At 48.4% G+C, this 14,345-nt stretch overlaps 1 protein-coding gene across 2 annotated transcripts in view; it reads right to left on the bottom strand.

Moving 5' to 3' along the window:
• Window positions 1-1,437: 1,437 nt before the first annotated feature.
• The window catches only part of HNF4A (hepatocyte nuclear factor 4 alpha), a 67,151-nt gene continuing 54,243 nt past the window's right edge, over window positions 1,438-14,345 (bottom strand). For both annotated transcript variants that reach the window (XM_073309581.1, XM_073309580.1), the window contains exons 5-10: window positions 14,000-14,155; window positions 9,496-9,583; window positions 8,363-8,518; window positions 6,910-7,146; window positions 5,464-5,586; window positions 1,438-3,645 (exon numbers count right to left, since the gene is read on the bottom strand). In XM_073309581.1, coding sequence (XP_073165682.1) covers window positions 3,503-3,645; window positions 5,464-5,586; window positions 6,910-7,146; window positions 8,363-8,518; window positions 9,496-9,583; window positions 14,000-14,155 — 903 coding nt within the window. In that variant the 3' untranslated portion in view covers window positions 1,438-3,502. The remainder of the gene's footprint in view (window positions 3,646-5,463; window positions 5,587-6,909; window positions 7,147-8,362; window positions 8,519-9,495; window positions 9,584-13,999; window positions 14,156-14,345) is intronic.

The following is a 14,345-nucleotide window of genomic DNA, read 5'->3' as shown; positions in this document are numbered from 1 at the left end:
AGTACCACGCAGGTTTGGCTCAGCCCCTCTGATTTTGCGACTTGGGGCATGCGGTTGCAGTGTCACTCACTCAAATTTGGCCCAGTCACACCCCATCAGAGGGGCCAGGCCAACCTGAGCATTGCTGCAACCCCATGAGTCTGGGCCCAAGTCACAATGCTCGAACCAGGGAGCTGATCCCAGCCTGCTCCATGGGACTGGAGCTGCGGAGCTGCTGTTGCAGGGTGAGTGCAGAGGGGGCTCACTCTACAACTTCCCCCACCTCCAAAGGGCAGCATCTGATCCCCCCCCAACCCCACGAACTGGGAGCAGGACTCATCCTACTTTAGCCATCGGAAATGTTGGGATGTATGTCTTACGGTGCACACTATAGCTTAGATTAAACTCATCTGATCAGAAGGGCAGGTCATTAACTGCCTTCCCTAATTGTCAGTGTATTTCTTCACCTTCACAACCATAGAATCATAGAATCGTAGGATTGGAAGGGACCTCGAGAGGTCATCTAGTCCAGTCCCCTGCATGAATGACAGGACTAAGTATTATCTAGACCATCCCTGACAGGTGTTTGTCCAACCTCCAATGGTGGAGATTCCACAACCTCCCTAGGCAGTTTATTGCAGTGCTCAACCACCCTGACAGTTAGGAAGTTTTTCCTTATGTCCAGCCTAAACCTCCCTTGCTGCAATTTAAGTCCATTGCTTCTTGTCCTATCCTCAGTGGTTAAGAAGAACAGTTTTTCTCCCCCATCCTTGTAACAGCCTTTTATGTACTTGAAAACTGTGATCATGTCCCCTCTCAGTCTTCTCTTCTCCAGACTAAACAAATCCAATTTTTTCAATCTTCCTTCATAGGTCATGTTTTCTAAACATGTGGCAGATTAATTCACTTTGTCGTCCTTTTGGGCATTGTAGGCCCAATTCTGCCTTCATTTACACCCCCCTGGAACTAGTGGGCGTGGGGTGTAGAACTAAAGCAGCATTGCCTCCTCAAAACAGTCAAAAATCATGAGTCAACCCCCCCAAGAATCATGTGATTTCCTTTAAAAAATCCTGGGATTTAAGAGAAATAAATTTAGGCTTCTTTTCCTGTACTCTCTGGTTTCTGAGCCTTCACTGCGTAATTTTTAAGTTACATGTGTTCAAGCTTTTCTCTACAACCACGATGTCTAGAAAGTTACTTTTTCAAATGAAATTCTCATGCAATCGTATGCTTCCAGCACCTGGGGCTTTAAGAAAAATACCAAATATTGAGAGACTTGTGATAAAATGAGAGTTGGCAACATTGTTGAAGACCCATTTGGTTTATGGGTCAAATTCAGCCCTGGTGTAATTGGGAAAACAAAGGTATGCACGCTCCCTTTTGCCAGAGTTAACTAGGGCCTGGGGGTTTAGAACTATGCTCCCAGAAGAAGAAAAAAATCCATCTGTCCAGGAAAAGTTAGAAAATATTTTTGCATTTATTTCTTTTCTTATTAATACAAACTCTAGTGAAGAAATATTCCTCTATTTCCATTGGAAGGCAGTAACCAGCAAAAAATTAGTGTACTGTACTGGGGATGTCTGATGCGAATGAAATGTGCACTGAGACATATTCCCCACACACTATCTCTACATACAGTTGGAAAAAGATGGTCTTGTTATTAAGTTGTTTGCATTTAATTTCCTGATCATAAATAATCAATGTGATTTACAAAATAATGTATAGAAAATGATTAGATTCATCATTGCAATAAATTACTCAGCAAAATGCTATTGGGTCTGACAGACAATACAATACTTTGATACCCGCAAACAGGGGCGGGGTGTTGGTTTTTGCATTTGAAATCCAGGGGCCATATCCGCAGCAGGCGTAAATCAGAGGAGCTTTCATTTACACTAGCTGGGGATTTGTCCCAAGAGCTTCTGGCAGTTGTGACTCCACCACTTCTTGATGTTCCCACAAGGCCAAGACCTCGCAGAAATACAGTGTGTGATAAGGAAAAGCTAGTATTTCCCCAGGAGGTGATTTCAGTTCTTAGGGAGAGAAAAATCGCTAGCTTCATGGCCTTCTTTCCCTGTGGTGGGGGGAGCTGCAGGGAATAGCACCAATAGGCTTCAGTGAGCAAAAAAAAAAACACAAGCAAAGTAAAACCCAGGAGCTTCTATGGCGAGGGTACAGGCCATGGGCTAGATGGGACATAATAAAACGTCTCTCCTTGACCCCTTGAGAACTTCACAGCAGAGTTTGAGGTTCCCTGGTTTTCTAATCGTCTTCATGCTTTGACAGTCTGTATCTTTTGGACTGTCACGACTAATCTCTGTCATGATATAAAACCCTATAAATCTGTGATCAACCAGTTGTACTGTTCTGTAGGAGAAGTCCACATGGCACCAGCCATGGCTCTAATTCATCATTTGGGATTAAAGATGGGCCTGGACCAAGCCGCTGGGTCCAGCTACTCCTAAGCCTTGAGGAACATGAGGTTCTGGTCTAACCTTTGTGTCTTGGGTCCATCTCTCATCTGTCTACCTCTGAATCCTCCCCACTCCCCTTCATGCCTCCTCCCACAATAATCTCCCATGAACAGGATGCAGATAAGCTTTTGCTTATAGTTAACCTGTGTGAGTACCACTAGGAGGCACAGACATGCACAGGATCCCAGCAATCATCCTAGTGAGATCTGTGCAGTATTTCAGGGTGCTGAGCAAATATCGTCCCGCCCCTCCCCCCATCTCTGTACTTCCCAAGCCCATTAGCTGAATCCCACAACTCCACCATCATTCCATTGCAATTAGCAAAGATGCCGTGGTAGCGTAGTAGAAGAATTTGCTGTCTTTGCCTCCTTCAGTTTCTGCCATGGGGAGGGAATAATGGTGCTGGGATAAGGAACCCCAGCAGCACCCCAACATACGGAAAGTCTGAAATGGCAGGGAATCCAGAAGCACCAGTGATTTCCCAGCCCAACTCACTCACCATGTGGACCAGACTTTGGCTAAATATTATCACAAGGGGTTATGATACCCCCACCCCCGGAATGATGCTTTCCAGAGAATTTAACATCGGTTGAAACTTGGGACTATTCTGAGAAGCGTTAAAGACAGCAGCAGACATCTCCGCCCTTCCTTCAAATGCAACGTCTGTATTGGACAAGTCCTTTCTTTTTAGTAGTGTCTGGTTTGCTTTGAACCCACTCCGAGGCAGTAAAGAAATGGCCAGGCGCAACCTCACAGCCAGTCAATGCAAATCTCAAAAGAGTCACCAGCCGGCATGAGTTTCGGTTCTGGCCCTTCATATTAGGACTAATGATTTCACTATGTTTAACTCCCAGATATGTAACTCTCAGCTGGACCATGGCATGTGCTCTCCCTAGCTGCACAAAGACAGCCTTTGGTTTTATTCCAATAAACAAGCCGATGCGTTTGTGCCTGTGAATCCACCGATAGCGTCCGTCTTCACTGGGACAGTCAGTCTGTTTTCCTCTATACAGTCTTTCTAAAACAGGCTGGTTTCCTTCTGGGAGATGCTAGATGACTTCTTGTTTTGTGATGGTGGGTTGTGGGATTGAGGCTGGCTGTTTTGCTACAGTAGCGATGGCCCCAGGGAGTAGTTTGTATTGCTCAGATCCTGAGCCTGCAGGGGGGGAAGGCTGAGGTGTTTCCGGAGTGGCTGCAGAAAGAAACACTATGTTACAAAGGCAGAAGGAGCAGATGCTACCGTGCTATGAGGATTCAAGATGCAACATTCAGATCTGGATCCCAATTCCATATACCCCAGAGTTTGGGGGAGGGCTAAGGATCTGGGTATGGTTGGATCCTTCTAGTCCTGGCACAAGGGTTACAGATGCAAAAGAGAGGCCAACTGCTCTTAAATGAAAACATGGTTTCCAGTGGGCTATACACATGCTGCTGTTTAGGCTGCACCACAGTCTCCAGTGCAGACAGCCGCAAGAAGCACAGGATCAGGGGTTCTGTGCCTGCCTTTTATTCTGTACTGAAGATTCATCTGGTAGGTAGGGTTGCTAACCCTCCTGGTTTCACTGGGAGTCTCCCGGAATAACGCTCTATCTCCTGGAGTCTACTGCAGCCAAACCGGGAGATTTTAGCTGTTAAAGGTCCAGCGCGGCAGTGGGGCTAAGGCAGGTTCCCTGCCTACTGTGGCCCTGGCCCTGTGCCACTCCTGGAAGTGGTTGGCACTGTCCCTGTGGCTCCTGGGGGAGGCAGGTGGGGCTCCGCACGCTGCCCCCGCCCTGAGCAGTGATTCCACAGCTCCCATTGGCTGGGAACTGCGGCCAATGGGAGCTGTGGGGGCGGTGCCTGTGGGCAGGGGCAGCGTGCGGGGACCCCCTGCCCACCCCCCACCTAGAAGCCGCTGTTGGAAGGATGTGCCAGTCGCTTTCGGGAGTCGCCCGAGGTAAGCGCCGAGCCCCTGACCACCTCCTGCACCCCAACCCTCTGCCCCAGCCCGCACCCAAACTGCCTCCTAGAGCCTGACCCCTCACCCTCTCCTGCACCCAAGCGCCCTCCCAGAGCCCACACCCCCTCCTGCACCCAAACTCTCTTCCAGAGCCCCTGCACCCCAACCCCCTGCCCCAGGCTCAGTCCAGAGTCCCCTCCCGCACCCAAACTCCCTCCCAGAGCCCGCACCCCCTCCTGCACCCCAACCCCCTGCCTGAGGCTCAGCCTGTAGCCACCTCCTACACTCTTAACCCCTTGGCCCCACCCTCCCAGCCCAGAGGCTGCACCCCCTCCCGCATCTCAACCCCCTGCCCCACCCCAGTGAAAGTGAGTGATGGTGAGGGAGGGATGGGGGATGGAGTGAGTGGGGGCGGGGCCTCGGAGAAGGGGCAGGGCAGGGGTGGGGCCTTGGGGAAGGGGTGGGGAATAGGGCAGGGCAAGGATGTTTGGGTTTGTGCCATTCGACAGCTGGCAACCCGACTGGTAGGTTGCGTTTGAATGTCATTTCCGAGATCTAGCTTTGTGCTGTGGCCAAGCGTGATACCCTAGTGTTCAACCCCCTCATGCTGGGTTCTTTGGACAGAAAGACAATGGGGAGGCCAAGACAGGGAAAACATTAACAGAAGTTTTACTGGTTTTCCCCCAGACATACCAGGCTAGTCTTTCAGGGCCTGATCTAATCAGCACTCAGGAGTCATGCATTGGATTGGAGCATTTGTCCCCAAATTAGAGCTACTGTAAAAACTACAATCTGCTAGGGAGTGTTCAGTTGAATCAAGCATTCAATCTAATCTCCTCTAACGTCCCCGCCCCACTGTGTGTCTTTCTGCAGAGGAGTTTCTAGCACCATAATACCCATCTTGCATCACTGTGGCTTTGCAGTATAGAATATGCTGGGGTGGCCCTTGAGGCTCAGGGATGTCACTGGAATGCCAGCCTGATTCTTACACTTCTTACTAATTTCATTTAGCTTTATTCCAAACAAACAAGGTCTGTTTTGGCAGCTGTCAGTCCTGCTAGGGATACTTACACATCTGCCCATTGTGCATCTGAGCGGGCATCGTGTTCGCTACTATGACGTTCGTCCCCAGATTCTCCTGGATCAGATGCGGGTGCAGAGGGTGGTGAGCATGAGACGTTTCACTTGACGAGCCTAGAACCATTTCAGTGTAAGTCATCATGAGCAGGACGGAAGGGGAAAGCACTCGACAGTCCAAAAGAGTATAGCCCGGGAAGGCCAAATGTTCACAGCCAGGCCAGGAGTTCCAGGTGCACTATTGTGCAAATGATCAGGACACGCTCCCTCCCTGTCTTCCACCGAGACCACACCTCTGCCACAGCAACACCGGCTGCAGTGTCACTCTCCTCTCCTCTTGGGCTTCAGGGGAAGAGCTAAGTGCAGGAGCAGCAAAGGGGCAAACTGCTGCTCCACTGCATACATCACAGGAGGTTATCTGAGCTTTCAGCAGCTAGTGGTAAAGCTGGGCCATGCTTTACCAAACCTTTCCATTGCCCTTTAGTGCACGTATTGCTCCCATGACTCTCTTAGGGGGAAACAGGACATGGGTAAGTAGCTGACTCTGTCTTTTGGGAGATGCATCCTCTCAATGTGCATGGGGGTGATGTAAGGACAGAGGGGCAGCTTGTCATCCCTACAGCAGCTGCTTCTGTTGGGAAGCAGCACCTTTGCACCATGTAGCAACCTGCATGGAACCTGGGAGGAGCACAGGTTGCAGGAGGAAAGGGTTTGGAGGAGGCACAAGGAAGTCAGTCTGTGTGCTCATGGCTAGGAATACTAACCTGAAGCTCTGTAAATAGTTGCATAAACCAGAGGCGTCAACTTCCTGGTTTCCCCGGGGATGCTTGATCCCTGCTCCGCCCCAGGCCCCGCCCCCACTCCACCCTTTCCCCCAAGGCTCCACCCCACCCCGCCTCTTCCCACCCTATTCTGCCCCCTCCCCTGAGCATGCCCCACCCTTGCTCTGCCTCTTCCTGCCCCCCGCTCCTCCTGCACGCCGCTAAACAGCTGATCACCGGTGGGCGGGAGGCACTGGGGCGAGGGAGAAGAGCTGGTCAGTGGGGCCGCCGGGGGGTGCTGAGCACCCACTACTTTTTTCCCGTGGATTCTCCAGCCCTGGAGTACCCACGGAATCGGCGCCTACAGCAGAAACAGCCAGTTTTGTGTAATAAGAGCACAGTGCTCTCCTGTTACTACCCAGCACATGGTACACGAAACACAATGCAAGCTGCAGGGGGAGGGAATTAATTACATCTCTCACAAGCTGCAGCTTCTGAATGAAGGTAGATGATCTCCTTGGGTTGATGTGCTCAGCTCCCTGCATCAGGAGGTCTGAGCACAGGACTGGGAATCAAGGACACTCCCCATTCTGATCCCAGCTCTTTCCCTCCCAGTGACGAGAGGGTGATGAGGTTGTGCTGAGGATTAGGGTTACAGAGGCTGAGCACAGATACTCACCCCCTAGCAGCATCTCCTGCAGCAGGTTGTCAATCTTGGCCATGCCAAAGAGTTTGACAAACTGAATCTGCTCAATCATCTGCCAGGTGATGCTCTGCAGGGTGGGCAGCAGGAGCAGTAGCTCGCCAAAGCGGCCCCGCGAGTCATACTGCCGGTCGTTGATGTAATCCTCCAGGCTGACCTGCACCTGGTACCGCATCCGCTTGATCTTGGTGGGGTCGCTCAGCCCTTTGGCATCTGAAACAAACCATGGAACAAAAAATGGAGGGCTGTTTCCCCAAGGGAGAGCCCCTCTCCAGTGCCACTAGTCGTGGGCTCAGCCTGGCCTGGGTTGTCTTTCTGGCTCCCTGCAATCTGGTTTTATAGACATTTGTGGTTCTTTTTCTAGGGCTGAGTTCTCCCCTGCATCCAAACTTGGCTTGCCACAGAGACGGGAGCCATCCATAAGCCAGTTATGCCTCCGTTGTTCTGCACCAACCTTGCCCCAGCATCCATAGGTGCTGCCTAAGGACTGTGCTAACTAACACCACCAGTGTAAGGTCCCTAATACACGTATCACCAACAGAGGTTCAGTGTAGCACAACTCTACTCTGTCACCTCCAGGCCTGCCTTGACATGTCCCCTTCCTTACCTGGCAGGCCCCTGCCATGAATGAGGAGGGGGTGAGCTGGCATAGGAGCCCCATTCTCCAGGTTTAGATGAGAAGAGAGGTCCCTTCCACAAGGGGAATTCTCTGCTGACTATTTAAGGCCTGGATCTAGTCTCTTTGTGCCACCTGAGCAGCACAAAGTGACAATACCATCCTGGAGAATCATAGAATCATAGGCCTGGAAGGAACCTCCAGAGGTCATCTAGTCCAGTCCTCTGTATTCATGGCAGGACTAAGTATTATCTAGACCAGGGGTCTCAAACACAAAGCACACGGGCTGCATAGGCGCCAACTCCACCATCAGCCAGGAATTAGCTTCACCAGTATATGTTGCATTTTGCACCAAGAAGCCCTGTATAGTAAAAGTCTACAAATGAAGGAAGCTAGGGATGTAGTCTGGCCATTGACCCCACAGGAACACTGTGGAACCAGCACCTTCCCAGAGCTCCAAGCTCTGCTAGTAACAATCCCATTGTCTTGCCCGCCAGGGCCGCTGCCTTTTTAACTGTATTCAGGGGGTCAAATTCCTCTGTCATAATAGGCCCAGCACTATCTCACTGTATCCAAATGCCAGCACCCTGCAAGGAAACACAGGGTCCCAGAAGGGATTTGGGGATCTGTAGGGGCTCTGAAATCACTGAGGAAACCACCTTGAGAAAACCAGGTCCATCCCACCAACACTGTACCAAATTGCTGGGGCACTGGCTAATGTGAGAGCAGGGCGAAGCTCTTGTGTGGTTGCTACTCTGGGTTTTGTAAGAAGAGATCTTTTCCGGTGATTAATTGTTGAAGGTTTGGGCCTACCTGGGTCAAAAAAGATGATGGCTTTCAAGCAGGCATATTCATTGTCATCAATCTGCAGCTCCTGGAATGGCAGGACCAGCTCATCGAGGATTCGGACGGCCACACGGATCACCTCCACCAGCTCAGGGCAGTTCCGGGGGATTATGTGGTCATTTCCTTTAGGAACACAATAGAACTATATCACCAGCTGCTCATGATCAAACCAGGAACAAAGAGGCACCTGAGCGCCTCAGACTTTACTACATCCACCAAGACTTACAATGCTGACCAGGGGTTCACACATTCACTCCTCACCTCACATGACCAAGACTGGAATTAAGTGTGGTATGTGGGTATGAGTGTAAGTGGAGACACATGACTCTGGCCTCCTGAATCAACAAGCACGCAGGATCGTTTGTAGACTTCAAGGACATCACAAAGCTGCTCCCCATGGGTAGGCCATGCATGGGACAGGTATCATTACTTTGGGACAGGATGCTGCAACATGCTAGTGGTTTCCTAATGAGCACAACAGGCCTGGGCTTTAGCAACTGGGCTTTTTTCTATCTCAGAACAGGAGTAAACCTACCTGGGACAAGTGAAGTTTCCTCTTCCACTCATCCCCGAGCAGCAAATGGGCCTGACTCTATATACATCCACTGCCTTCCTCTCCTGTAGCAGAAGGGATGTGCTGGCCATAAATGCTGACCTATGTTATTCAAGCAGCCTCTTCTCACTCTATTACTGGGCAAAGGAAGATCATTGCAACAAGGAAAAGCTGAATGAAGATGGAGGCTTTGCTTCTCACTTACGCTAAGGCCTCTTTTCACCTCTCTGGCAGCGTGATGGGATCTTAATGGGGGGGGGGTCAATGACCTGTAGACTCCTCTACCCTGCTAGAGCACTGTAATGGAGCTTTATGGTGGAAATGTGAACCGAGCCCTTAGATCTGACACACCAACCAAACCCCAGGGCAATGCTGGGTTCCCTGGATACATGAGAATTCCGACCCAACGCGCCATTCAGCAAAAATGACACAGGACAAAACAAAATGCCCACCCCCTTCCAATCCACAAATAGGATGCTCCTGTGTGAGTGTATCTGCTTTACTAGAGGAAGCAGCAGCATCCTGGCATAGAGGAGAAGTGGTTTACCTAATAGCAAGATGTCTTTGAACACCATGGACCTCTTAGCAGCTCCCAGGAGCAGGTGTTCTCCTGCATGTGCCCTCAGCAGTGCCACCTGCAAGGACAGAGACGTATTATCCGGGTGACTGGGAAAAGGGGGGCAAGTGCTTTGATTCCACATAAGTAGAATGTAGAGGAAGTGCCCACTCCTGCATTGCGCACATCAGGGCAGAGGAGTGGGGTCCTCACTCCTGTTATATGTGAGGGTTCAAACACAATGTACTCCTCCATCTCACTGCTCCTCAGGTGCAGCACCTCCAACCCCTTGGCCAGGGAGCCAACAATCTAAACCAAAAGATGCTCAAGATACTAGCCCAGCACCTGAAACACCCAATTACGAGCCACTGGGAAGAACAAATCAAAGCGAGCAGCAAGCTGGACTGGTCCAGATCCCTGCACAGAATTCTCACCCACCTCACTGTGCAGCACTAAGGCCGACTCTCACAACTGCTGATCACACACAAGAGGTGGAAATCGGGAGGCACAAAGCCCAGTCTGAGAAGCAACTGTGCACCCAGAATGGCAGCAGAGACTGAGAGAGACACACACACTTCCTGCTCCAGTGTCCCAAGTATAAGGAAGGGCAAGAAGTGATTAGGAGAAACTGTGACTGACCCTGGGAGAAAAGAGAGAGATGGCATCATCCCACAGAGCAGCCAGCCACTGGCTCAGGAACGGATAGTCGTGAAAAGCAGGGATCAAACCCCAAAGAGTCTGTGACCCAGCCTGGCGGGGGGCTTCCTGCCTCTGACAGACACCTGAGATGTCTGTCTTTTTCTCACAGAACCTGTCACACCAATAATATCACATTGACTGGAAAAGAATTGGACACTCACACCAGAGAGGCAGAGTGACTCCTGCATGATACGTGCCATGCTAGAGAGCTGGGGGAGCAGGGGTCACTCCTGCATAATGCATTCATGCCAGGGGAGAGGGCGGTCTCCATTTCACATTCTACATCATGACACTGAGTAGGATCATTTCCATGTCCCCCGTTTGTCCCACCACTGAGAGGGGTCACAATCTCACATGCTACATCCCACCAGGAGTGGGGTCACCATCTCATGCCTTACATCCCACCAAGAGGGCGGTCACCGTGTCACGCACTACATCCCACCAGCGGGTGGGGTCACCATGCCATGTGCTATGTCCCACCAGTGGGTGGGGTCATCTTCTGGTCATTTGCTCCCCCAGTGGCAATGGACCATTTAGACCAATGAAGGCACAGAGATGTTTTTCTGCCCTGATGTTAATAATTGACGTTCTTCATGTTACACCCCTCAGTGGTTCCTGAGAATGTCCCGGATCTTTCGCCCCACTTCTGTTAACAATTTCAAAGCTTTGGTAGAAATAAAGGTTAACTATTGGACAATGTGGCCAAGCTGCTTCTTAATAGCCAGCCAGGGATGTTGGCCGAAGAAAACAACTATTAAACATTAATGGAGAGACTTGGAAAAGTGTGTCCTAATGAGGATGGTCCAGCCTATGTTCTATGTGTTTAACAAACAGAGGGAGAAAAGGAGAATGAAGCAACGGAGCAGGAACATATCAGTTTTCCAGGGTGTTATCTTTCAGTACCAGATGAAGCCAGGGAAAACCTCACTCTACCATAAGTGTCAAGAGAATGCAAATGGGCTAGAACAAAGCTCTGATTAGAAAAGATGCTGACACTTGAGGGGACAAAGGTATTATGCAAATAAATAGAACAGGGACTTCTTCAAAAAGGGTGAATGCTTCAAGGTGTTGTGAAATCCCCATTTGTGCAACACAATGTGAAGTGCATGTGCAGATGGCCAGATGTGTGCAGTCGCCCAGTTTGTTGTGTAACTACAGCTATCTGTGTGTACTGGAGCTGGTCAAAACTGGAACCTGTCATTCCTCAGGGAATTCTGAACTTAAAAAATAAATAGTTCTGAATCAGAACGAAAAGCTGAAGTTTCACAATTTCCTGTGAAATGAAAATGATTCACAACTATCGAAACATTTTGTTTCAATAACTTTGAATTATGTTGTTAATGTTGAAATGTTTTGTTTTGATATTGTTGATTCATTGTGACTTTATATTTGATTAAAATATTATATATAACATATACCAATGTAATATTAAGATAAATATTTTAATTGAATATAAAAGTCTAAACAAAATGAATCAAAAATGAGAAAGCTGAAATGAAGTATTTTATCTTATCAGAACAAAGTGTTTCAACATTCATTTGTTTTGACATCTTTCTGCGGCAAGTTTCACTGAAACTGACGTTTTCACAATACATTTTGATTTCCACAAAACTGCATTTTCTGATGGAAAACTTCTCTATTGTCTCCCATGCAGCCGGCTCAGGGACTCACACACATTTTTGCTGCCATGTTTTTCTAGTTGTGGCTCCCACACTGTCATGTGGTTCATCTTCCTTTGAAAATGTGGGTCTAATTATGGGTTTGTTTTTTAATGTGCATTTCAGAAAAAAAAATCTAATGTTTTCCTCCTGGATTCTTCCCTGACATATTGGGCCAGACTGTGAGCCCCTTACTCACACTGACGAGCAATTACTCAGACCAGGAGTCACACTGGGGCAGGGGGCATGTGAAAAACCTCTCTTCAGTGTGGCAGGCAATCTGCTCCTTGGTTATTTCCTTTCTAAAAAATTCCCAAAAAGAAAAGGAGTACTTGTGGCACCTTAGAGACTAACCAATTTATTTGAGCATGAGCTTTCGTGAGCAACAGCTCACTTCATCCTCTGAAGTGAGCTGTAGCTCACGAAAGCTTACGCTCAAATAAATTGGTTAGTCTCTAAGGTGCCACAAGTACTCCTTTTCTTTTTGCGAATACAGACTAACACGGCTGTTACTCTAAAAAATTCCCGTGACTGAGCCAAAAACCCTTGGTGAGGACAGTCCATGTGCAAACTGCTGTAGATCCTACAAAGCATTAACTGGGTTTTACAACATCCATTCCAAGTGGCAGTGAAAGACTTCATAGAACAATAGCTGCATCTAGTCCTCTATATGCTGCAGCCTGTTTGCTAGGTAAATATAATTTGCCGTTGGACACCATTTTTTTTTGTGATTTCTCAGTGTATTTGCTTTAGGAATTTAGCATGCTGTTTATCACTGTAAATAATTCAAAGCTAGCACCCAAATGGACAGAGATGGGAGCATTCCTAAAGGCTGTAAAATATGCAGACTTCCCAGTGATCTGCATTGTGAGATGACTGTGGATTTTCTTGACTAGCTGGGCACTCTCACTTTCTAAATATCCTAATCTTCTTATTCGGTAAAAACTACCTCCCGATCCGGAGGTCATTGGACTGGTCCCTGATCCTGAATGAAAATGACCCTTTTTAAGTTTGTGAACAAAAAACAATTAACTTGGAAACATCCTCCTGCCCCATCACAGGCACTGTGAGCCCTCCTCAGAAATGGACTCTCACTAGTTTTCCCTGCATACCCCCACTTCCATGTGTGTGAATTTTGAGGAAGAGTACCTATACATAGGTATTTGTGCATTTTCACCACTTCAGCAGTTGCACGCAACTTTGAAATGTAGCCCTTAACACTGAGCATTTCCTTGTGCCACTGTGGCTGCTTTAGGGCATGTCTAAAGTATGATTGCAGCTTGTGTAGACATGCCAAAGATAGCTTCAATCTAGCTAGTGGGGGGACCAATAGCAGTATGCAAGCCTTCTTGGAACCCTGCGTTCTTACTTGAGTGGCCGGCCTGTGCTGAAGCCCGGGCTGCCACGGACCTGAGCTAGCTAGATTAAAGCTAGCGAGGGTATGTCTGAAATCATACTCTTCCGGCAGGGTAGACATACCCTTAGATCTTATGGTTCAGTTCTTACAAAGGGAATGCAGAGCCCTCTATCCTGGTCTTGGTAAGTAAGCTACTTTAATATCTTGCTTTAAATACAAATATATTTGCAACTTTTTCAGTCTGCAGAGATGCTGCTGTTGGTTTGGGAGCTTAGACGCATTTTTATTATAATTTATAAATCACTATCAATAACAGTTACCACTGACACCATGAAACCACAGGCCCCGGTGAATGAATTAAAGATAGATTTTTTTAATCTTAGGCAACAGAAAGGCCTTCAAAAGTTAGGCCAGTATACAGTACCTAATCAGTCTAATTATCCTGAACATTTGTATAGTGCTTTAGGTTTTCAAAGTGCTGCAGTAGCATTAACCAATGATTCACCAACCATCTGCCCATGCAAAATTTTGTTTGCAAAATGTGTGCATGATTATTTGTCTAGCTGAGCACATTGTTACAGCCATTGTGCAAACAGTCTGCTTAACTGCACATGCAAATGGCCAGTGCTAGTATTGTATGCGTGCAGTTATCTGAGCTGCTTGTGTAGTCATGATAATTGCATAAACAATGTACAACTTCTTTGCAGATCGGGCCATTCCTCTTGGCCACAGATTAATTTCCACTGGAAAGAGCCAGGGAAAGTCAAATGGCAGCACTAACCTGATCATCTAAGGGAAGCTCACAGAAGGCCGGGATGTACTTGGCCCACTCCACCAGCACCAGCAACTGCTGCTTCATGGATTCACACACATCTGTTATGTTCGCAATCTTCTTCCCTCGGATGTCTCCGTTGATCACAGAAATTGGGGATGATATCTGCAAGGATGAGAAGGGACCCATGTAGGATCTTCATATTTCAGAGCTGCAAGAGCCAGAGATATGAAAGTCCCAGAAGCTGGGAAGACCCATGAAAGGTGGGGGCAGCATCTTTTCTGCCTTCTCTGATACTCCATGTAGGTTTGTGGCTCTACAGAGATTAATCAAAGAACAGATCAAAAGGCAGGCA

The sequence above is a fragment of the Lepidochelys kempii genome, chromosome 13 (genome assembly GCF_965140265.1).
Source record: "Lepidochelys kempii isolate rLepKem1 chromosome 13, rLepKem1.hap2, whole genome shotgun sequence".
Lineage (NCBI taxonomy): Eukaryota > Metazoa > Chordata > Testudines > Cheloniidae > Lepidochelys > Lepidochelys kempii.
Note: the sequence above shows the minus strand (reverse complement) of the source record. Positions and strands in the feature narration are given on the sequence as shown.